Raw genomic sequence first — 26116 nt, 5'->3', positions numbered from 1 at the left:
AGTCAAGGTTTCCTTGGAAACTTTGGTATCATATGGAAGAATTGGACTTGATTTTATCATCATCATCTAAGTCTTGTCCCAAGTCCCAACTATATGAGGTCAGCTACATGAATCCTGATTCACCATTCAATTGTGAGGAACAGATTAACATCCAGCACTGTTATAGAGAAGTGAATTCAGCAGAAGATTACCTTGCTAAGAAAACTTAATGTGTAGAGAAAATCTAACTTTGCGAAGGAACAGAGATATCCTTATTCATCTGCATGCTATTCTTCAATTTGACAGATCCGGAGTTCCCTTTAATTTGTATGCTTAATTATGTAAACATAAGCATGTATGCACACACATTTCTATGTACAATTATACATATGGGCAAATCTATACATCCGGAGAGAATAGAGAGAGAGGAAATCTGTACCTGAACAGTATCTAGGATTGATTTCTTTACATCCTCAAGGCCGCCTACATCTTCCCATTTTACATTGGGCACCTACATCATAGTATTCCAAACTCGAACATCTCATATACATGCAGCAAGAAAGTTTTGGTACAAAACCAAGAATCTTTTCAGTCAAATAATTGAAAAACCTTTACAGGTGCCAATATCATATCTGCGCCCACCCATCTAAAATAGAAGTGACTTTCTTCCCAAAAAGAATGTCAATATTAGATATCTAATCTCGTCACAACAATAATGACAAATCAAGAAATATAATGATTCTCTCATTACTCCTGACTGCTTGTTTCACCTTTGGAGTTCCTAAGGCAGACGCGGTCCTTCTCTTTGATCGCTCCAAAGCTTTAGCTAGCTCTTCTTTTTCCAATGTATTATCCTGGAATGACTTTAAGGAATTATTCTCATCTGAGACTCTAGACTTGACTTTATCTTTCTCATCAATGAGCCTTGGAACTAAATTTGCAGCAGCATCAGCAATTAGAGCCCGTAGATCTCTAGGCATGAAACCTGATGTCTGTCCAACTATGTCCTTAATAACATCGTCTACACCATTCTGCAAGGAACAATCATGATATATAAGAACCCAAAAAAAAAAAATCAACTGTATCCTTGATACAGTCCATATTGTATATCAAATAGCAATTCTAGCAAATATAATGAACATTTAGGTTATCCAGGACTCATAGTTGATTCCTATAAAAGGGCCATTATCTATGTTGGTCCCAGATATCCAGTACCTTGGTAGGGTTGAAAGGATATGGACCTAAGCTTTGGCAATTTTTTGCACAAATTGGCTACTTTTAGACTTGATTTCACACTTTTCAGCCCAAGATTTTACCATTGCCACAAGCAATGGCCCCTTGCCATCTAATTCCTATAGGAGATCTAAATTAGATGAATGATCTCATATGTTCAATTATAGCAATATTCAAGAAAATAAAATAAAACAATGGCATGCAGAAAAGGACTACAAAGAAAAAATCAAACAAGAAGCTGACTTTTGATGTAATAAAATGTAATGGATCAGAGCCACTACATCAAGGAGTTTCAAGGCCTTATATTTTATTAAAAACCAAATAAACAAAAAAAAAAAAGAAAAAAGATGGGAAGATAGATACCCTTAACATACATGATCAAGAACTTTGGAAAGACTTTGGATTAATTGGGACAGCATTTCAAACTTCTGCTCCTCATTCAAAGGGCCCATGCTTATTTCATGGCTGAAGCAACGCCTAATGGATGGTGGTAAACCTTCAGAACCATCACCTGTTGCAACTAGCAAGACCCGGTGTGCAAATTCCCTCTCAGACTGCTTAACATGCAAACCCAGTGGAATATACAAAAAAAAAAAATCGTCATGTATCTTCAGCAAGTTAAAATTCTTTTAAGTTACTAATAAAAAAAATCTCTGAAAAGTTAAAACTATTCAACTTCTATGAGATTTCAATAATGCAATAAAATAAAAAGAAATATAAGAAACTTTATCCAATATACTATAAACATTGTGCTTTCTTTTTGAGATATTAGATAACAGAAATTCATGTAGCTCCTCTATCTCACATGGAGTGAAGGAAAGAGATAAATAATAACAATAATTTTCTTAATTGGATCAAGTAGGAAGCTTCCCTACATGAACCCACATATTTCTTCCAGTGTTCAATCCCACTGGATTGCCCACTGTTCAGTCTCACAGTCCATATCAGCCAATGCCCACCTGATATTGGTAGTTTATACAACTAATATTAGCAATCAAGCATTTTTAATATAAAACTAACCTATAAAAAGTATGATTATTTTGTTACATGTGAGATTGAGAGAGGAACGTGGAGATTTGAGCTCCAAGTTAATTTGCAATGTGTCAGATTTCCTTTTATGAATAAAAAAAAGATTACTATAGAAAAGCTGCTCCTGTTTTCTATTTATGCATGTCTCCACATGACTTAATCTATTTTACCGGTTTACCCACATGGAGGAGTCAGTGGCCAGTCCAGACTGTTCATCCAATATGGTATCCACTGGATTGACCATGTATTGAATCCTGTAGTGCACGCCAGCCTTATTCAACCTTGTATTGGATCTTTCTGGATTAGTAATAGCCCTCCAAGTTCTCACTTTTGATTTAAAACTTTCCCACAAAAGATTTTCTCTACAACTAGTAGCATGATCCTTTGAACCAAAACATTTTGCAAGAATCTAGAATAAGGAGAAGAATTCCATAAATCCTTTTGAGCCCCATGGTCCATAATATCAGTGAGATTTGGTGAAATATCCCCATTTCTCTAGGGGCAACATGAAGTATTCTATAAATTTTTTCTCTCACCCATATCTCAGATGTCTCTGAAATATTTTGAATTTCATTGATAAATTAAACATCTAAAATTTAATATTTTAGAATTTCATGAAAACTTTACAATATTTTGCTGAAATCATCTATCTAGAAATATTTACAAATGGAGGTTCTATCATTGGATTATTGGCTTACTATTCTGAATGTGATTCATTTTTTATGTCACTATAATAAAAAAAAGGCACACACACAATAGAAAAGGGGATTTCAATTTAATCAAACATAAAGTATCAAAAAGGATGGGAAATCAAAATGGCAAGTAAATGACATACATATAGAAGAGACGGTGGTTGCAAGACTAGAAGAGAAAATGATTACAATATGGCATTGAACAGAACAAAATGGCGAAATGAGATTCTTGTACCCGGCCCCATATGGTTGGGACAAGGCTTAGATGATGATGATAATGAATCAGCTCTTATTTGATATGAACAGTTTGCTATAGTTTTTTGAGTCTTGAATGTAAAAGCATACTTCTAACAATTAAAAAACAATTCATTAACAAATTTCATTTTTTAATAAATAAAGAATGATCTATGGTTATATGCATCTTACAAAGACACCATTTGCTTTCTCTCCAGCATGGGAGTTTTTGTCTTTAGAAATTGGCTCAGTAGTCCCCCGAATGACAGATGCAATTTCAGAGGCAATGCCAACTTGATCAGATTGTGAACCCTCATGAGAGGACAAATTCCGGAAAACATCAAAATGGCGTAGCAGAAGTATTGTTGGAGAATATCTGTTACAAATTATACTTCAGAAACAATCAACAAGAAAACAACAAAATCAACTACAAGAACAAAAAATCAGCCCATTCTTATCTTAAGCCTATGGGCAAAGGAACTACAAAAATATCTAAATAATAGAACCCATATACTGAGTCTATAATATCTGAATATCTGAACAAGCTCAGGATACCCATCTCATCAAAATAGGATTCAAAACCAATAATGGATACTTCTAGTGTGCAAGTTTTCTTTTTCAATAAAGCAGTAAAAAAGATTACAACAACAAATTTTGTCTGTAAATGGTATTCAGTCTGCAAGAAAGAACGAAAAAAGAGAAAGAGAATAGAAGATGAGAGAGAGAAAGAGAGAGAGAGAGAGAGAGAGAGAGAGAATCACCCTCCCCCTCTAGCATCCAGGTTTATTTATACATTAAGATTTAAGAGGCAACACAGAATACCATTCTGCCCCTAATTAGTATGGGACAGGTTCATTAAAGTAGAGACAGACTTGTAAAAGGAGACTAATTCCCCTATTCACATGTCTCTTAACACTTTCCCTCAAGCTGGAACATTGATATCATACAGCCCCGTTACAAATATGAATCACTCTCACCCCATTCAAACTCTTAGTAAACAAATATGTCCATTGACTTTCTGCCACACAAAACTAGTACAAATAGTACCATTCACTACTTTTTCTCAAACAAAGTGAAAATCAACCGTACGCTCTGTTTTTCAATGGTCGTATGCTCTGTTTTTCAATGGATGATTGGGTTGGAAGCAAAATGAACTGCCTCCAAGTTATCACAATATAGATTCATGGAAGTTGTAACACAGTATCCAAGTTCTTGAAGGAGATGTTGGAGCCAAACCAACTCACATGTAGTATGGGCCACTGCCCTATACTTTGCTTCTATGCTACTTTGTGGCTGTGCCAGTAGACCTTGTTTCTTACTCTTCCTAGTGACAAGATTGCCACTAATAAATGTGTAGAAACAGTAGCAGATCTCCTGTCAGGCTGCCACCAATAGAACCAGCACCATGAACATCAATGCAGCCCTCTACTCCAAATGAGCATCTGCCCTATATAACAGACCACAGCCAAGAGTTCCTTTCAAATATCTGGCTATCCTAACTGCAGCCTCCTAAAATGGACCCAAGGATTCTGCAAAAACTGATTTACAACACACATCAAATGAAATATCGGGTCTTGTGATAATCAGATAATTTAACATGCCAATCAATGTTTTAAAAGGTGTGGAGGTGTATGCTTTGAGGCGCGTCTCTAGGAAAGGCACCCTCAAGATGCCCTGAGGCACATGCTGGACGTGTTGATGCCTCTGAGGTGTACGTCTCAAATGCCTGTACGCCTCATGCACATCTTATATAAAAAGAATAAAAGGAAAGGGAACGGAATGGAACGGAAAAGAAAGAAAATAAAACAGGATCCCTCTTTCTGTTAGTGTTATGCATCTCCATTCTTCTTAATACAAAACATCTTTCATAAAAAAGAAACAAGAAAAACAAAATGAGATCCTCCTTCTTCTTCCTCCTCTTGAGGAGGCTTATGCCTCTTGCATTCTGAACTATGCCTCGTGCCTCCAAGTAGTGAAACGCCTCCACATTGAAAGCATTTGATGCCAACTAGTCTTCTATACCTTATTGGATTAGCATATAGTTCCCCCTACTCAGCACTTAATGTTGGGGTCAAAGGGAGTCTCAACAGGTTGGGCACTCAACAACCTAATCTCATCAAGAACATCTAGCGCATACTTTAACTAATATAAACCAATACCATGCATAGACTGAGCCACCTCAATTCCCAGAAAAAAAAAATAGCATTAGCATGCTTAGGTCCTTGGCATGAAAATGCTATTGCAAAAACTGTTTGAGTCTGTCTATCCCCTGGCTGTCACTTTCAGTAATAATCATATCATCTACATAAACCACCAGCATTATCTTGCCAGTTGTTGCATTACCATTAAACATGAACAATCCACTCTTCAGTCTTCACTGCTTCACAACTTGATCATTGAGGGTTTCAAAGCACAGTAGCCCAGCCCAAAAGAGATATTGTGCTTTAGCATGTCCATATTTGTCATTTTGATAGTTTTTTTCTTAGCCCATGAACCTCAAATGGGCAATTTTGTAAATTGTAATTATACCTTCACCGTCAACCCCATTAACAGGAGGCGAAGTGCTGAAACACAAAAGTTTAAGATGGTCTTTGTTGCAAAACAAAGTTCGGATGGATAAGTGTTGCCAACCCCTAAGTACAGCAATGGCAATATGTAATTTAACCAAATTATTATCTGATTGAGTTAAAAAGAACAAGAAGGGAAGTTAGAATATAGTGGAGCAAAGCAGTTGAAGGAAACCAAGAATAAAATCATAAGACACTTTTTTTTTTCACAAATACCTCTTAGCAGTGGTGAAAGCTTGAGCTAGTGCAATAGATGCCTTTCTTTCAGATGATGCCATTAGATCGTGACAGCTATATTCAACCACATGTAGACCCAAGCGGCGAGCAACATATCTAACAACGGTCCGCTTCCCACACCCTGTAAATTATTAGATTGGAAATCCAGAACAGTTATTTGTTTTAATTTTACTCTTATTATTTATGACTAACAAATATTTAATTAAGATGTAGCAAAGAAAAAGCAGTACAAAAAAGGCTCCAACAAGCACAAGGACTAATAATAAAGTGCTCCCGATACAGATTTTGTTTCAAACAAGTATGTTCATAATAGCAATTCTGAGATAGTTAACCAAACATAGAGTTAGGTGGGAAGTAGTTAGTAGAAGCAAGGAGTATGGGGGTCTAGGGTTAGGAAATTTTCAGAAGAGAAATGTGGCTTTATTGGGAAAAAGGCTTTGGAGACTACCTGAGGATAGGGATAAACTATGGGCGAAGATAATTGTGAGCATTCACAAGCTTTTGGCAGATGGTTGGGATGCTGGAGTACTAACTAGGGCCCCACAAGAGCATCTCCCTAGAAGGCCATCCATGCTATTCTACCTTTTTTCCTACCGGGTATCAGGTATGATCTATACTCTGGTAATTTGATAAGGTTTTGGGAACATGTCTAGGTGGAAAATCTTGCTTTGAAATATAAATTTTCTTCCTTGTTTGCCCTTTCAAGATACAAAGATCAGCCTATTTCCACTTTCCTAGTTCCTTCTAGTTCAAGCACTGGTTTTGATTGGGATTTGGGCCTAAGAAGGGATCTAAGAGATACGGAATTAAACAGTGTCTTGGCTTTGCTTCATATCCTTGGAGGGATTTTCTTGGACCCATCCAAACCTGATAGTCGAACTTGGACTCACTCCTCCACTGGTACCTCCTCTTGTGCTTCCTTTTTCAAGGTCTTATCTCAACCCTCGGTTAGTTTGAGGCAACCTTTCCCTGTTAAGGAGGTTTGGTGTAAACCTATCCCTCCCAGAATTGGAGGTTACTGTTGGGGTGTTCATAAAAAGAATAAATACATGATATTTGCTTTAAAGAAAAAGACCGAACTGGTACTTATCCGCGCATTGGTGTGTTCTCTATAATACTAATGGAGAGTCTTGCTATCACTTAGTAATCTCCTGCCCCTTTGTAATTTCCACATGGGAATGGTTTTTTCTCCTTGTTTGGCTGCCAAATGTGCAAGTTTGTTTGCCTCTACAATTTTTTAGTTGGCCAAAGAAGAGGGGAAGACTGATGTGGAGATGTTTAAGAGCTGCTTTGAGTTGGACCATTTGGGAGGAAAGGGATTCAAGGATATTCTCAGATAAGGAAAGGGGTAGAGGGGCTATTATTGAGACTATCACTATTAGGGTGGTTCAGTGGGTTAAATCATTGGAGTTATTTGCTGATCTTTTTTTAATCAATAACAGACTCATTATATTCATTGAAATATCATACCATTTACAGCAAGGAAGACAAACACTCTTATCTTCCGAATACAACTTAAACCCTCCAAAGAAAGAAAAGGAAAAAGAAACAGTTAAGTTACAACTTAGCCCAAAACATTGCTTCCCTTTCTATCCCTTATTTAGCTAATCCATCAGCTAAAGAATTAGCCGATCTCTTAACCCAACTCATCTTGATTTCCATCCCCCGCACCAGCCACCTGAATTTCCTCTTCTCATTTCTGTAGTTCCGTAAGCCACAGTTGTCTTTAATCAGCCACCCTATCACCACCTCCAAGTCCCCTTCAATTAAGAGTTTTCTGACATTCATCTCCTTGGCTTTCTGAACTCCTTCCATAACTGCCAAGATCTCAGCTCTAAGGGAATCCCCCACTCCAATTGGGCCTGAGAACAGGGCAGAGATGATCCCGTTCTCATCCCTAAAAACACCTCCAATCCCTGATTGTCCAGGATTCCCCCTACAACTCCCATCAAAATTTAATTTTAAGAAGCCAACAGGTGGGGGAGTCCAAGACACCCTTATTATTGGTTTGATCCATGTGCAGTTTGAAATCTTACCCCACTTTCTCAATATGTCTTCCACTGTGTAGTCTATAAATAGCTTTAAGTGATTTCAGCCACTGTACAGCCCTTATATGGATCACAGCCCTCAATTCTTCAGCCCCTCTCTCATTTTCTGAGAAGATCCTAGAATTTCTTTCTTCCCATAATGACCAGCATACTGCAGCCCTCAGTCCTCTCCACATAGTCCTTCCCCTTTTCATGTGCCACCTGAAAAAAGAAGGGAAAAAGAGGATGTTCTGCAAGTCTGATGGAGGGTTCCACCTGCACCCAAAGAGAGAAAAAACCCACTCCCAAATTGACTTTGCAAATTGGCAAGACACTAGTAAGTGAAAACCAGTCTCCCCATCCACTTTGCAAAGAACACACCAATGAGGTGACATGCAAGTATTCGGTCTCTTCTTTTGGAACAAATTCCCAGTGTTGAATCTTTCCAAATAAGCTTCCCAACAAAAACTACCAACCCTAGGAGGAATTGGTCTGCACCAAACCTCATTAACCGGGAAAGGGGAGGCTGTAGGACTGGTGGACTAGCAAAGGACTTTGGAGAAGGAAGCACAAGAAAAAGAGTCTATGGGGGTAGGGATCCAAATTCTAGAGTCCACCTTAGAAGGGTCTAATAAAATATTATCAAGAAGTTCAAAGAGGCCCGAAATACTATCAAGGTCTGAGTTCCTCACAGCCTCCTCAGACCCAGGTTCCACCTAAACCCCGAACTGGAAGAGGAAGGGGTGATGAAAGAAGAAATTTGCTCATTTTTTAAATCAAAAAGAGCATACAAAGAAGGAAAGTGGTCCTTAAGAGGAGCATTCCCCACCCAAATTTGTTTCCAGAATTTTATGGAATTACCTAAATTCAAATCATACCTGACAAGAGGGGAGAAAACCGGAGGCAGATTATGAATGGCTTTCCAAGGTGAAGTGCTTGTGGTCCTTGCTCTGATTCCAGCATCCCATATTCCCATCCATTTTGCTCTAACCCATGTATGCTTGCCACTTAGCCCATAGCTTCTCCTGCTCCAAAGGAAACCTCCACAACCACTTCCCCAAAAGGGCCAAATTCCTTTTTCCAATGTTCCCAAGCCCCAAACCACCAAAATTTTTACTCCTAGTCACCACCTTCCAGCTAACTCTATGGTCCCTCTTCTCCTCTTCCAAGGTGAATTGCTTGTGGTCCTTGCTCTGATTCCAGCATCCCATATTCCCATCCATTTTGCTCTAACTCATGTATGCTTGCCACTTAGCCCATAGCTTCTCCTGCTCCAAAGGAAACCTCCACAACCACTTCCCCAAAAGGGCCAAATTCCTTTTTCCAATGTTCCCAAGCCCCAAACAACCATAATTTTTACTCCTAGTCACCACCTTCCAGCTAACTCTATGGTCCCTCTTCTCCTCTTCCAAGGTGAATTGCTTGTGGTCCTTGCTCTGATTCCAGCATCCCATATTCCCATCCATTTTGCTCTAACTCATGTATGCTTGCCACTTAGCCCATAGCTTCTCCTGCTCCAAAGGAAACCTCCACAACCACTTCCCCAAAAGGGCCAAATTCCTTTTTCCAATGTTCCCAAGCCCCAAACAACCATAATTTTTACTCCAAGTCACCACCTTCCAGCTAACTCTATGGTCCCTCTTCTCCTCTCCCGGCTCCGAAAGGAAATCTCTCATCAACCTCTTCGACCTACTACAAACCTTCCCTGGAATCTTAAACACTAAAAGGAAATAAATGGGTATGTTTGCTAACATGGCCTTGATCAGTGTAATCCTACCACCCAGAGAGAGGTAATTCTTTTTCCAAGAGACAAATCTTTATTCAAATATTTCCACCACTGGATTCCAAAAGCTCTCTCTCTTAGGATTATCACCTAGGGGCAACCCTAGATAACTCAAAGGCCACCCTGAGACTTCACACCCAAGTACTTCTACACTCTCCCTAATCTCTCTCTCCTCTAGATTCACACCCACTACACAATTCTTCCCAAAGTTCACCTTCAATTTTGACATTTACTCAGATAGTTGGATCACCAGTTTCAGATTCTTGATGAAGCTCACATTACCTCCTTCACAAAACAGGATCGTATCATCAACAAACTGTGAGTGATTGGGATGTCCTCCCTTCCAACCTTCCAATCTCTAATGAGACCCCTAGAGTCTGCTCTATGGATCAACTTCCCCATAACATCAGCAACCAGTAAGAACAAAAAAGGAAATAAGGGGTCTCCCTATCTTCTACCCCTAATGGTTGGGAAGAAATCTACCACTATCCCATTCACTAGCATTGAATAATGACAATTCCGAACACAACCCATGATCCATTTGCACCATCTAGCAAGGACCCGTGCAATGCACGGGATTTATTATGCAAAAGCTAAATAATAGAAAGGGTCATTTACTAAAGTACCCCTTATGTACAAAAAAGTGTTAAGGGTATTTTTGGAATAAAAAATCATGGGCCTAATGGCAAAACAAACACTCCTTAATGAAAGGTTGATTAAGTAAATAAGTTGTAAAATATATGAGATGTTTTAGTAAAATGAAAACTATAAGGTAGGTTTAAGTAAATATGTAAAACTATAAGGTATGTTCTAGTAAATGACCCTAATAGAAACACATAAGATTATACAATTGTTTTATATTTTCAATTTTTTAAATAATTAATAACTATTCATATTTCATATACTACTTTTAATAATTTTTTTATAATACAAAAATAACAATAATTAATTTCAGTTAGGTTTATTCATCAAACTGATGAAACCGATCGACACGACCCAAGTTGGTTGGTTTTCTAGTAGTTTAGGTCGGCTTTGGTTAAAAAAATTTCCAATTCGACCAAGTTGGATCAGTTTCACTTTGGCCATTTGTAAACCAACCAAAATAGAATGACCTAACCATGGATATATATTAATATTTTATATTTTAAATATAATTTTTAACATGGAAAAGTGGAAAATTTCCCATATTTCTTAGTCTAAATTGTTTTATATCATAAATCTAATTTTTTTAATTTATTTTTTAATAATTGCACTGTAATTTTTAAATTTTAATTTAACTTTTAAGTTCAAATCTTTTGAACCAACTGACCAAACCAAAAAATCGACCCAAACTTATACAAATTGAGTGGATAGATTTTCACAAAACGTCAGTCGGTTTCAGTTGACCAACTCCCCAACCTAACCAGGTCAATTTGGTTGGGCAAATAGCCTACGAATGAACCGAAACAACTCATGAACACTCATAATTTTAGCTAAATAAATAGCCTCATCTCTAATAAATAACAATAGTTTAATCTCCAATAATTATTGAAAATTTATAGCAAAAATACACAATTATTGAAAATATATTGATAATGAAAAAATATATAATGATTATAAAATAAAATAAGTACTAAAAATATATTAAATTAGTCAATAAATAGTATAATCTCAAATAATAGTTTAATCTCTAATAAATATTAATCAATAAGTTATAAAAAAATATAATAAATACAATAAGTACAATAAATTAAATTTAAAATTTTCAATAATAGTAGTTTAATCGCCGATAATTATTGAAAGTTTTCTGTTAAATGACAAAACAAAATAAATTTACACATAATCATTGAAAATACATTTATCACAAAAAAAAATGAATAATTACTAAAATACAACAAATATTAATTTTAGTATATAATTATAAAATAAATACAGATTAAGAGTTTAAAATTATTATTAATAAATATTAGTTTTTTTAAGTTATTTTCTCGAGTTATTACTTGATATAAGTGAAATTAGTTATTTACAATATTATGTGAAAAATATTAAATTATTATTATTTTCAATATTATGTTATAATTATTTTTCTAATTTTTAAATTTTTTATAAATTTATTACATAATTTCTTTATTTTAACTATTTAAAATCTAGTTATGTTAAATATTTAGTTATTTAAATACTTAAATAATATGTAAAATATTTAAAATATTTCCCAATCCACCATGTCATAAGCCTTCTCCATATCCAGCTTACAAACTCTTGACAATAAATCTGATTGAAGGTTACAGCAAAGAGAAGAGAAGAGAAGAGAAGAGAAGAGGAGAGGAGAGAAGAGAAGAGGAGAGGAGAGAAGAGAAGGAAGAAGAAGTGTTGAGGCAATGGAACAGTGCTGGCGGCGCCAGATTCATTATAATATATAGGGCAAAAAAATAAGAAGGAAAATGACCCTTGTGCCCCTACTAAGTGATAGTACAATAATAGATTAAAATAAAAAGGCTTTAATTATCCAAACAGACCCTAACAAACATAAAATCAATTATTTTAACACTTTCAACACTCCCCCTCAAGTTGGAGCATAGATGTCAATAATGCCCAACTTGTCACACAAATCATTATGTCGCACATGATGAAGGCCTTTGGTGAAGATGTCTGCAAGTTGTTCTTCTGAATTAACATATGGGGTGCACACTTCTCCACTTACAAATTTCTCTCTAATAAAATACTTGTCCACTTCAATGTGTTCCGTCCTATCATGGAGGACTGGATTAGCTGCAATGTTGATAGCAGCCTTATTGTCGCAATAGAGTGACATAGGGTTGATAATTGTAAAACACAGCTCTCCTAACAGATTTCTTATCCACATGATTTTAACAACTCCATGAGACATAGCTATGTATTCTGCTTCAGCACTAGACCTAGCCACCACACTTTGCTCCTTACTTCTCCATGTGACTAGGTTTCCCCCTACAAAGGCACGATATCCACTGGTAGACTTTCGGTCATCAACTACCCCTGCCCAATTAGCATCAGTATATACCTCCACCTTTAAATGTCCATGTTTCTAGAATAGCAAACCAGCTCCAAAAAACTTCTTGAGGTATTTGAGGATCATCTCTGCAACTCCAAGGTGAGTTGTCTTAGGATTGTGCATGAACTAACTAAGGACACCCACTGCATAAACAATATCAAGCCTGGTCATAGACAAATACAAGAGTTTCCCTACAAGTCTTTGAAACTTCTTCACATCTTTCAAGAACTCTCCCTAACTGTCTCCCAGATGATGGTTAGGTTCAATTGGTGAGTCAATTGGTCTCACCCCCAGTTTGCCTGTATCTTCTAATAGATCTAGTACATATTTCCATTGGGAAATAAAGATGCCCTTGTGAGAGCGGGCAACTTCAATTCCAAGGAAATAACGTAAGGGACCTAGATCTTTCACCTCAAATTGAGTGGCTAAGAACTTTTTGTCTCTGTATTTCAGCCTCTCAATCTCCTGTGATCACTATGTCATCCGCATACACAATTAGAGCTGCAATTTTCCCTTCACCTTTCTTTACAAACAGTGTGTGATCTAACTAGCATTGTTTGAACCCCATCTGTTGAACTGCTGAGTGAAACTTACTAAACCAGGCCCGAGGAGATTGTTTCAGCCCATATAAAGATTTTTTTAACTTGCACACTTTTTGTTCACTGCCTTTAGCACAAAAAACTTGAGGTTGGGTCATATACACTCTCTTCTAAGTCACCATTCAAGAAAGCATTTTTTATGTCCAATTGGTGAAGTTCCCAGTCAAGATTTGCCACCAGTGAAAGGAGGATTCTGATAGAGTTCATCTTGGCTACTGGGGCAAAAGTCTATGCTTAGTCCACTCCATATACTTGTGTAAAACCTTTTGCCACCAGTCTGGCCTTGTACCTCTCAACAGTTCCATCAGCCTTGTGTTTCACTATGAACACCCACTTGCACCCCACTGGTTTCTTCCCTTCAGGAAGATCCACCAACTCTCAAGTGTCATTTTTGTGTAATGCATCAATCTCTTCCTTCATCGCATCTGTCCATTCATGTTTGGATAAAGCTTCTGCCACATTCTTAGGAACGGGGATACTTTCAACAGAAGAGAGGAATGCACAATATGAAGGTGAAATATGATCATAGGACACAAAGTGAGAGATAGGATGGTTAGTGGTACAAGATCTAACACCCTTTCTCTTAGCAATAGGAACATCAAGATCATTAATGATAGGGGAATCAACATTGAGATGAGAAAGCATATCAATAGAAGCAAGTGTACCTGGCTGATGGGAAGGATCAACCTCCGGTGAAGCCGATGATGTTGGTTGCATAGTGTCAGGTTCCACGGCTCTTGAACTCTGCTGGCTTTTGTGGCGGCGAAGAAAGACACGGAATGGAGGAGGGTCAAGTAGAGGAGGTAGTTGAGTCTAAGCCTGTTTCTCCTCAACCCTACTCTCCCCCTGAGGAGAAACCAAAAAGAAAGGTTGATTCCCAAAGAATGACACATCTATTGAGACATAGTACTTATGAGAGACAGGATCATAGCAACGGTACCCCTTTTAAGATAGAGAGTAACCAAGGAAGACACAAGGAATAGCACGAGGATCAACTTTACCCCAAGTAGGTGACAAGTTATGAACAAAGCAACGACACCCAAAAACACGCATTGGAATGAGGAACAACGGAGCAGTAGGAAACAAAAGCTGATGTGGGGCCTTATACTCTAGTAACCGAGAGGGCATACGGTTTGATGATGTACATAGCACACAGAACAGCATCCATCCAAAAGCGTTTCGGAACATTCATATGGATTAACAAACCACGAGCTACTTCAAAAAGATGATGTTTTTCCTTTCAGCAACACCGTTTTGTTGAGGTGTCCTAGCACAAGAGCTTCGTTGAAGTGATCCACTCGAAGAAAATAATTCTGTGAGATCACTATGGAAGTCTTCCTTTGCATTGTCCGACTAGAAATATGGATTTCAGTTTGAAACTGTGTGAATACCATGTGTTGAAAGTCTTTCACAATTTTAGGCACTTCCTCTCTAGATCGCATAGGGTAAACTCAGGTGTATCTAGAGTAATCATCGATCAAGGTAATGAAGTACTTATATCCGGCCTCAGTAGGTAGAGTAACAGGGCCCCAAACATCAGAATAAACAATATTAAATAGAAATTCAGACCTTTTATTTCTCAAAGGAAAAGAGCTTCTACAATGTTTACTCAATAACATGTCTGACACTGTAACTGACTCACTGACAAAGACTCAAACAACTTTGGAAACATAACTTTTAACGACTCAAAAGAAAGATGACCAAGACGATTATGCCATAGATAGGCTTGACTCTCATTGGACGAACTCAAAGACTCTGTAGCCACAAGACCAGCTTTATTCTCCAACATGTAGAGACCATCCACCATGTTTCCTCTACCAATCATCTTCCCCGAGGCCAAATCCTGAAACACACATGAAGACGGATAGAAAGTGTAGAGAACACTGATGTGGGCCCCACAGCTACGGTCCCACTATGTTCGTAGGGTAGAAGGTGTTCTAGTCTGCCTAAGGTTAGTTATTGGTCATTTAGTTGTTTCAGTTGTTATTTATTTCAGTCTTATTTTTGCTCTATTTGTTATGTAAAGACTAAGGGCAGATATGTCCTTTCCATGTAATGAGCATAACCTATAAATGTTAATTAAAGTGGCGGCAGCAAAACATCAAGCTTCTGCTCCTCCTTTTCAATTCTTGTGTTTTACTACTTCTCTTCCCTCTTCCTCATTTTTTCTCTTTACCTTTCTTCTTATTTTCGAACCTGAAATCCATTAGGGTTCAAGACTGACAACAGTCCTGAACTTCTACTGAAAGTAACTGAACAGCTCAAGGAGTGAGTAATATTACTAATGAAAAGCAGATTTATAGGTAATTCAGGAACATGTAGTACGTTAGAAAGGGTAAGGCCGAGTGGGAGAGATATGGTTCCTTGGTCGGCTATGTTGGAGAAAGAACCATCAGCTAGTCTCACCTTATCTCTCCTAGAGAGAAGATTGTATGCCTAAAATAAGTTTGACTTAACGATCATGTAGTTTGAGGCTCCGGAGTCAATTACCCAAAGGGAATCAAAAGTACGAGATGACACACGGAAGGCAGTGGCAGTGCTACCTGAAGCAGATGCAAAAGTGATAGAAAGAGTAGGACTAGTATCCATCTGGCGAAGAGTCCTACCATATAACTCCAAATGGTCACGGAAGGAGTTGATGATCTCTTCCTTAGGGTCAGAACTGGGATGCCTTTCCTGAGTTACCTACCATGGCACCAGTCTCCTGAGATGCCATATTAGCTAAGTTACACCTTTTCTGATTCTGCTGACTTGGTTTCTTTCCCTGATCAGTTGTTGACTTCTTACCCAAATCATGTGCCCATTTAGGTTTTCCATGGAAATCCCAGCAGGTATCTCTGGTGTGTCTTGCCTTCTGGCAATAAGTGCACCAAAGCTTACTCTTATCATATGTTCTCTTCTGAGTCACCGTTCTTAGAACCACCTCTTACATTAGTATCTAAACTTCCCCAGACAGCTAGAGCAACCGGCTCCCCCTCTATAGAATTCATAACATTTCTTCTACTTTCTTCTGACTGAACCAAGGCATAAACCTCCTAAACCGATGGCAAGTCTTTACTTCCCAAGATCTGCACCCTGATGGACTCATATGAAGGATTCAGCCCCAAGAGGAAGGCAAATACTCGTTGCTGAGATACAAGTGATTTGTATGCCTTTGCATCCTCTTCACACTTCTAGTTAACATTCTGATAGTGATCAAGTTCTTTCCATATCGATGTCAGATCTGAATAGTACACCGATAGACTCCTTTCTCCCTACTTGCAAGCGGGCAATTCAGCTTGCAGTTGGCATATCTTGGCATAGTGCCTTTGTTCTGAATAGGTGGACTTTGCTTGTTCCCATATTTCACAAGCAGTTTCGCCCACATAAAAGTTTTCCTCACCTGTGGCAGCATGGAAACCAAGAGTTAAGACATCACCATACTATTTTCTTGGTTCCATCTATCATATTCAGCACTTCCGCTCTTCGGTTCCTTCACTTTCCCATTGATGTATCCTATTTTTCCCCTAACAGAGATGTAGAGCTTTATTCCCCTAAACCATTCAAGGTAATTCAGACCATCAAAGGGAATGACAGCCATGGGGAAACTCATATCCATTCCCCCACTTACCCCATTTTGATTTCCAGAAATCCCTGAATTAGCAGAATTCTCAGAAGACATTGCCAACACAATTTTTTTTATCAAAAAAGTTCAACTTAGGATCCCTCCTTATATCAAAACGAAAAACTCCACACACAACAAGTGATCAATCCACCCACACTACACTTTTTTGGACTTAATCTGAGCACAAGACCAGCACCAATTTCCAGAATAAACAGGATGACAGATCTGATTTTCAGACCTGTACGGAGTAGCAGTCCCAGCCTACTGGTTTTCTCAGCTGATCTACAAGCAATAATCACAAGGGGAGATCCTTACACACAAGGCATCAAACCAACAAGTAGAGAAAACAGGTCATACGTGACCTAAAGCAGCCTTTCATAGGTACAGGATCACACGATCCAAAACAAACAAAGGAAAAACCTCACAAGGGTGTGCCAACATTCAGTGGTTCAGGTCCATTCGTTTTCCTCTTGGTAGACGACCAAGGGAAGAGAAGAAAAGAAAAGAAAAAAAATGGGGTGGTACCAGTTGCAGGTCTGATTCGATCAACCCAGATGTACTCCTCTGTTCCGCCCAGATTCAGCAGCTTGGAGAAGACACTTGATCACCCAGATTCAATGGCCACGCTCTAATACCATCGTGACAGTAAATCTGATTGAAGGTTACAGCAAAGAGAAGAGAAGAGAAGAGAAGAAGAAGTGTTGAGGCAATGGAACAGTGCTGGTGGCGCCAGCTTCATTATAATATATAGGGCAAAAAAAATAAGAAGGGAAATGACCCTTGTGCCCCTACTAAGTAATAGTACAATAATAGATTAAAATAAAAAGGCTTTAATCAGCCAAACAAACCCTAACAAACATAAAATCAATTATTTTAACACTTTCAATACAAACCACTCCCTTCTTTTTATCCTTCTTGAAACTCTCCACACTCTCACTAGCAATGAGGATTTGATCTATAATTTGTCTTCCACTTATAAAGACACCTTGATTTTCTTCAATTATGTCTGGCAATACCTTCTTCAGCCTCAAAGAAAACACCTTTGATATGATCTTGTACAGGCTGTTTACCAGACTGATTGGTCCGAAGTCCCTTGGATGTGAAGCTTCTTTCTTTTTGGGAATCAAAGTTATAAAAGTGGAATTCACCCCCGGATTAACAATTCCTCTCCTATGAAATTCCTCAAAAACCATCAAAAGGTCCTCTTTCAAAATATCCCAACAGTCCTGATAAAAAGCCATTGTGAATCCATCCGGCCCTAGAGATTTTGTTCTGTCCATAGAAAACACGGCCTCCTTAATCTCTTCCAAGTCAAAGTTCCTTTCCAAACTCCTATTATCCCACCCCCCCTACATCTGGCCAGTCCAAACCTTCTACCCACACCCTTCCATTCGCAGGCCTTCTTAGAATGGATTTAAAGTGTTCTACACATGCCTTGGCTATCTCCTCTTGTTGATTTAACTCAATTTCATCCACAACCAATTTGGAAATGAAATTTCTCCTTCTTCTTCCATATGCCAAAGAATGAAAGTACATGATATTCCTGTCTCCCTCTTGCAACCATTTACACCTAGATTTTTGCCTCCAGCTTATTTCCTCCTTATGTAGGCAATCCTCTAACTATCTTCTCAAGCCCCTTCTTAGTTCATTGTCTTCTTCTCCAAATTCTCCCCTTTCTTCTTTAGAGTCAAGGCTTTCAAGTTGGTCCATCAAATCTCTCTTTCTTTCTTTTATCCTCCCAAACTCCAAGATATTCCACTCTTTGATCTTTGTTTTCAAGAATTGTAGTTTCTTATGAAATCTCATCCCCTCCCATTCCACCAATGGGTTACACACATTCCACCACTCCCTTACTCTATTGGTAAACCCAGGATGGAGTAACCACATATTTTCAAATCTAAACGGGGCAGGACCTCCACTCCTTCTCTCTTCCTTGCATAACACTATGGGCCAAGTTATTTGCTGATTTTTCATCAGGTGATATTATGAGAAATTGGAAGTGCTAGTTCAAACCGACATAAGTCTGTTGCAAGCCCTGTATGGTCTCCACCGACTCTGGGTTTTATTAAGCTTAATTTTGACTGGAATAGCATAGGTAATCCAGGTTCATCAGGTATTGGTGGTGTTTTCAGGAATGAGGAGGGCAAAATTATTGGTTATTTTTTGGGCACTATGGGCACTTATTATGCTACTTTACTTATTCATTCTTTTCTGAAGCGTTAGATATTAGGACATGGGGGAGTTCACTTATTAAACAAATTATCCATATGCCAAAAAAAAATAAACAAACAAAAATCATTCCATACCAAGAAACATGGATAACCTCAAAGGATTAACTATTGGCATGTTATGTTTTTTATGCATGTCAAACTAGTCATTATACATTGAAAGTACAAGTGGGGGAGGAGCTCCGTAAATATTTTTGAAATGTTCTGCAAAAGATTTGGCTGCCATCCAATTGATTAATCACCTTATCATTTATTATTAGTTTGGACACATGACTTTTCATTCTTCTTCCATTTGTCAAGGAGTGGTATCTCAAAGTTGCTATAACTAAATAGAGTAGAGAATTTCTCTTGAAGTTGTATTGTGATGATCATGTGGCTATGAGTATTGCTCGTAAATTAGTATAACATGATAGGACTAAACATATTGAAGTTGATCAACACTTTTTTTAGAAAAGTTAACTGATTATATTAAAAAACAGTGAAAAGGTTGTCTGTGGAGAGGTTTGCTTGCCATTTGTGAAGTCAGATGAATGATTAGCTGCCATTTTCACCGAGGATGTTGCAAGGATTAATTTTAAGATAATCTTAGCAAGCTGAACATGATTAACATCTACATTTATCACGAGAGAAACTGTTGAAGATAATGTACTTTATTAGTTTCCATTGTTAAGGGCAATTTCTATCTTTTCATTTATGCCCTTTTGTGATATTTCATTCATATGTGAAGGGTAGAATAGTTTTTGTATTGCAATTATTGACAGTCATTATAAATATAGGTAAAAGCTAATGACACCGGTATTCCGTTTCCTCCCATTGAACTCTATCTTCCTCTTCTTCCCCTATCTGTCTTCCTCTCTTTTTCTGGTTTTCTACTTTGATTATCAGGTTATTATCCTCAAATTATGGAACTAAGACAAACTAATATATAAACCCTAGGGACAATCAAATACAGAGCATATCTCCCAAACAAACTCTATATCCATATTTCTAATCCACTAAAACTAAATAAAGCAGATTCAACTCCCACAAAAACACAAAAATAGAAGCTTTCAAATCCCAACACCAATTTATTCCCTGTTACTAAAACAGCATAACTTTCTCAAAATATGCCAGATTCACAAGATCTTGGTCCCGTTGTACAAGTGTTCCAAATCCTAGAAACACTCTAATATGTATCTTTAAACTAGTTTGGCTCTGACAATTTACCCAAATCCAAATACACTAATAGACTAGAAAAAAATGTTTAAAAAACTTACTAACCAGAAGTTGAATCACCCAAGAATTATGAAATTGCTACCAGTATAAGAATTTGAAGAAATTTGGTTTCTTCAATTCTTTCACTTTTCCATTACTGCATCAAGGAAATTGTTATAAGGGCATGGTTGAATAACCCTTTGGTCACCCCCTGAAGAAGGTTTTATAAAACTAAACTTTGACAGGAGCAGTCAGGGCAACCCAGGTCCATCAGGAGTAGAGGTGTGCACAGAAATAAAGAAGGAAATGTTGTTGCATTATTCTCAGGAGCAGCAGGTATGGGCGATTCCATTAGAGCAGAATTTCTTGCTGTACTCCAAGGGGTACAGTTAACAAGATAGTTGAATTTCAATAAATTGATCATTGAAGGAGATTCTAAGCTGGTGGTAGGATGGTTAAAGGATCCAGAGGCAGTAAGTAATATGGGCCTTGAAATCATGAAATCAAAAGATTCAAATGGCTTACCAGCAATATGACTTTAAGAATTCATCGGAAAAGAAGAATGGCTAATGGGATAATTGATATACTAGCCAAACAGGGGGTTAATAGGGATCGTTGTAATTTGTTTTTTGTGCTCTGTGAGAGGCTGCACCTCACACCTCTCCTAAGGTCCCCTGTAATGCTTGTAGTTTTTTTTTTCCTTTAATAAAATTTCCAAGTTTACTTATCAAAAAAAAATTGTTATAAGGGCATACAACAAATACAAGATATGCTTGAGTTTGGAGATGAATACAACAGCAGGAAAGGTTTCCAGAATGGAAAGTATCGGTCATATTAATTAGCTGCAATTTCTAGGTCAATTGGTTGGTGCAGGAATGATATTCAAAGACATCAATACCCAATTAAGTGGAAAACTGGGGTTCAAGCACTATGTGCATCTAATGGACAACTACTAGGAGAGCCGCAATCATGGGTCTTTCTAATGGTTAATTAGTTCCAACGAGGCTATAAAAATATATTTACATGAGATCAGTTTTTCTCACATTTTTATTAGTAAAAACAATCAAAAAGCTATTTTATCTTGCATTTTTGTACAACCAAACAGAAAAAATCAAAGTTTCCTTTCTTTTATTTTCATTTTCACTTCTTTTCTTCTAATTCCCTTGCTCAAAAACACAGATCAAATCAATAGAAGGTAGGAAGGAGCCCCACTCCAGAACAAAGGAATTGAAACAATCTGCCAAGGTAAACACCAACTTAACAATTGACCCTTCCAAGAAAATGAGGATTATAAGAAATTCAAGGATAGCCCTTAATTCTTAGGATCGTCTTCATTTTCTTGGAAGGGTCAATTGTTTAAGTTGGTGTGCATCTAGGCAGGTTGTTTACACCCAAGAGACCCATAGATCACCTTTTTATTCGATCAATAACAGAAACTTTCATTAAGAATAATGGAAGTATAAAGGACTAGGGAGGGGTAAACTCTCTTAACCCTCCCCAAGAAACAAATACAATTCAATTACAAAATGGCCCAAAACAATTGTTCCCTTCCCACCCTTTGTTTAGCAAGGGTATCCGCAAAAGAGTTAGCACATCTTTTTACCCATTGTAACTGAATCTCCAAACTTTGTGCTAGCCGGATGAACATTCTTTTTTCATTAACAAACTTCCATAGACCAACCTTCTCTTTTTGCAGCCATCCTATAACCAGTTTTGAATCCCCTTCAATTATAAGCTTTCCGCAGCCCAGCTCTTTTGCCTTCTTCATTCCTTCCATCACAACCAGGATCTCAGCTCGAAGTGAATCGCCTATACCAATAGGACCAGAAAATAGAGCAATGACTTTCACATCCTCATTCCTGAAGGTTCCTTCAATTCCAGAAGGCCCCGTATTACCTTCACTACTCCCATCAAAGTTCAGCTTAGTAAAACCAGAGGCTGGGGGAGACAAAAGGGGACTAGTCACTAGTCTTGGTTTTAGCAGCGGCTGAGTTGGCCACTTCCTTCCAATTTCTTCTCATCATATCTGTGGAGATATTCTCAAACATTTCTAGAGATTTCACCCAATGCCACTCTAATAGTAACTGTTTCAATAATGGCCTCATTATTCCTCTCCTTTTCATTAACAATCCTTGAATTTCTTTCCTCCCAAATTGTCCAGCATATCTGTGGAGATATTCTCAAACATTCCTAGAGATTTCACCCAATGCACCACTCTAATAGTAACTGTTTCAATAATGGCCTCCTTATTCCTCTCCTTTTCATTAACAATCCTTGAATTTCTTTCCTCCCAAATTGTCCAGCATATGGCAGCTCTAACACATCTCCAAAGAATTCTGCCCATCTTCTTTGGCCACCTGAAAAAAGGAAGAGGCAAACAAGCTTTGTACATCTGGTGGGGGCGTCCATCTGCAACCAAACAAAAAGAAAAAACATTCCCAAGTATATGAAACAAGAGAGCAGGAGATTAGTAAGTGATAGCAGCTCTCACCATTTGCCTTACAAAGGATGCACCAATTAGGCCTTTTTCTCTGAAGCAAGTCACAAGTGTTACATCTTCCCAGAAAAGCTTCCCAACAAAAAGCACCAATCCTTGGGGGAAAAGGTTTGCCCCAAACTTCCAAAACTAGAAAGTCTATACCCAAGCCATCAGATTGCTGTGTTAAGACCTTAAGAAAGGATGCACAAGAAAACTCACTAGAAGAGGTCAGAGTCCAAAGTCTACCATCCCTTCTCCCTAAGCCCAAGACAACTCCACCCAAGGTCTGAATTAAGGCAGAAACTTGGTTAAACTTCAGCATCTCTCAAGGCCCCTTCTCAAACCCAAATCCCAATCAAAACCAAGAAATGAATCTAAAGGTACCACAAAGGTGGACACAAGCTCATTTTTAAACAAAGAAATAGAATACAAAGAAGAAAATTGTTCTGTCAAGCTTACATCTCCCACCCAAATATGTTCCCAAAATTTCACCTGGTTTCCAGAACATAGGTCATACCTGATGCATGGCAAGAAATAAAGAAGAAAGGCATGTTGGCATGTACAAATTTCCAAGGGGAAGCTCCTGTAGCCCTAGCCAGAACTCCAGCATCCCAGCCATCTGCCATCTGCCCATGAATGCTCACAATCACCTTAGCTCATAATTTGTCCTCTTCCTTTGGCAGCCTCCACGGCCATTTCCCAAGTAAAGCCTCACTCCAAGCAAGGTACTGATTTACTACTATCAAACCTCCAACATAAAGGCAAGCTACAAAGTGATGCAGGAGCTGAAGAGTTAAACTTGGAATTTTTTGAATTTCTATGTATTCTTTAATTTTTGAACAGCAGGGGATTTTAACCATTTTAACTATTGCATGTGGGTCCAGAGCTTGTTAGTGTGAGATATTCATAATTGAGTCATGTTTAAATTTTCAGTCATTGGTTAAGTAGCTTAAGAGCTACTTAGTTTTTCTTTAAGTTGATTTATGAGTGGCAGAATTGTAATGTTGAGTTTTTCTAATTTAGAGAGTAGTTTGGCTGATCCTAGACAGTCTATATATTTGTGTAAAGTTGCAAAACGTGAGCAATGAGTATTGGAGTTTATTTTATGCTTGTGTGACCTGTGGTGAGTGATATCCACACCCCAGAGTGATTCTAGGAGCCCTAGGAGCACCCCCCCCTGTTTTGAGCTCAGCCACGCACAGCAAGCAAGTACTTGGGTGAAAGCAATCAGAAACCATCATTCAACATTGATTAAAGGACTGGATTGATCCTATGTAAGTTTCCTTTCTACCCCTTCAATAATTAACACCCATACACCTTTCTAGAGAGAGAAACTTGTCTCTGTAAAGCTTCCCTACCAAATCTTGGTGAAACACAGATCTGAATAAGCCACCCGACATATCTAAGGCTTTACTCAAAAGTTTCTAATTTTGAGAAATCTCGTCCTTCTGTGCCCAGTCTTCTTAAAACCTCTCAAAATTCAATCCCCTACTTTGGTTCACCTACATGACCTTTCCTCTAAAACAGTTTAAAGAAATTCCATTCCAATCTTGAGATATTGAAATTTCTCTGTTTTCTCTCTCTAGAAATTTCTGCATATTGCAGGAATTTGAGCACTAAACTAACCTCCTAATCACTTCATGAAGCCGTATAACCTTAGACAACCCCTTATCCACCTTCCCTAGTCCTACTCTTGGCCTCTCAGTCCCAAACCTTGGACATAACTCCTTTACCATTATCATTTAGTTTTCGGTTTCCATCAAATTTGTTATCAGTCCAACCTTGGATCACACCAGTCCTACACCCTCAACAACTTTTCTACTTGTAAGATCAAGTATCTTCTCTCTACAGGTCTAGAAGTCTGTTTTGTTGCAAGAGATGATTGAATTAAATGCAGCTTAATGAAAAGAATATATAATTCAAAGTTTATCAAGCTTACGAAGAACAGAGATTCCTATATTTTGAACAGAAATGATGAATCATAAAACATATAATCACCTGTTGAACCATATAAAAAAACGGAAATTCTGAATTTTGAAGAAAGAGCTGATGGGCACAAAGGTGGAGTAAGAACAGACGCCAAAGTCTTCACAATGTCCCCTTGCAAGGGCATTAAGCCTTGGGAGCCACCAACCAATAACTCAGGGGGAACAGCTGAAGCCACACTGCCTCCAAGAACCAGAGCTGTTTGATTACAATTCACACAAAGGAGGGCTTCATCTGCTGGTTCCATGGCCATGGCCTAATAAGAAATTCCATCTATAAGAAAATGACATATCTACATATTTCATAGGTGGTTAGTGGTCTTATAAATATAAACAAAAAGAAAGGGTAAACTTGCCTTGAAGTAAATTATATTGTCCATGGAACTGTCAGAAGTCCTTTGGCTACACGGGATGCACATCTCTGATTTGCAATTCCAATTGATGTGGATGCAAAAAACATCACCTCTAGCAATATACCTATCAACTTTGAAGTAATTGTGCAATGCTGAATCAATCATTTCTTGACGATCTTCAGCTTCAAAAGGGGAATCTCCCTTGAGAGACTTGAGGGTACCACATTCTGGTATCTTCACAAAGGAAGTTCTTAGGTGTGAGGCAAATCGTGGTACATGAACCCAGGGTGTCACTTCTACACTAACAGAGGAAGTAACAATGTCCTTTTTCAGTTTGTCTTCCTTGACTTCAAAAAATGTAGCTAAGGTTTCATATCCCTCCTGAATGAGAAATTTTAGGCATGATACGTGCAAGTCAAGGTTAAATGCAAAGACGGGAGAGAGATAAGCAGTTCCTTGATCTGAAGGCATGTGATGGTTTCGATGAAAGGTATAAGAAGGAAAAACAACCATTGCACTAGAAGATTGGGAAACAGAGAGATCAATCTCAGATTGCCATTCTTCAGTTACTGTATCAGGTGGATCCAGAACAAGAACTCTACCAATCCTCTGTACATTTGTCTCAACATTCTTGACAAGCACCTTACATGAAGAATACAGGGAGATGTTAACTCAATTGTACATCCAATCAAGGGAAAAATGAAATTTTCTCAACTAGCAGATTTCTACAGAAGAAAAACTTACACAAATCAAAATAAATAAATAAATAATATGATCAGAACTTAATGCAGGAAAATAGCCACCAAACCCCATGCAACACACAAGACAAGAAACTAATCCACCAAATTACTCCATCTGTCTTATTTCGCATTCCAGCTCTAAAAAG

The 26116-nt window shown here is 38.0% G+C and overlaps 1 protein-coding gene across 9 annotated transcripts in view; it reads right to left on the bottom strand.

Annotated features, from left to right (window-relative positions):
- Positions 1-26116, bottom strand: part of PEX6 (peroxin 6) — a 66905-nt gene that overhangs the window by 29712 nt on the left and 11077 nt on the right. For 5 of the 9 annotated variants that reach the window (XR_016109729.1, XR_016109726.1, XR_016109725.1 and 2 more), the window contains exons 2-8: positions 25234-25872; positions 24891-25134; positions 5951-6092; positions 3360-3543; positions 1587-1769; positions 750-1010; positions 419-490 (exon numbers count right to left, since the gene is read on the bottom strand). Coding sequence is in view for 4 of the 9 variants with exons in the window: in XM_088977106.1 (XP_088833232.1) it covers positions 419-490; positions 750-1010; positions 1587-1769; positions 3360-3543; positions 5951-6092; positions 24891-25134; positions 25234-25872 (1725 nt within the window). In the remaining 5 variants the exon portion in view is untranslated. The remainder of the gene's footprint in view (positions 1-418; positions 491-749; positions 1011-1586; positions 1770-3359; positions 3544-5950; positions 6093-24890; positions 25135-25233; positions 25873-26116) is intronic. The other 4 variants (XR_016109728.1, XR_016109727.1, XM_088977107.1 and 1 more) reach the window with 1 other exon arrangement.

This window comes from Nelumbo lutea, chromosome 3 (genome assembly GCF_056320005.1).
Source record: "Nelumbo lutea isolate HS-2025 chromosome 3, American lotus-T2T, whole genome shotgun sequence".
Taxonomy (NCBI): domain Eukaryota; kingdom Viridiplantae; phylum Streptophyta; class Magnoliopsida; order Proteales; family Nelumbonaceae; genus Nelumbo; species Nelumbo lutea.
The sequence above is the reverse complement of the archived record's forward strand: the minus strand, read 5'-3'. Positions and strand labels throughout refer to the sequence as shown.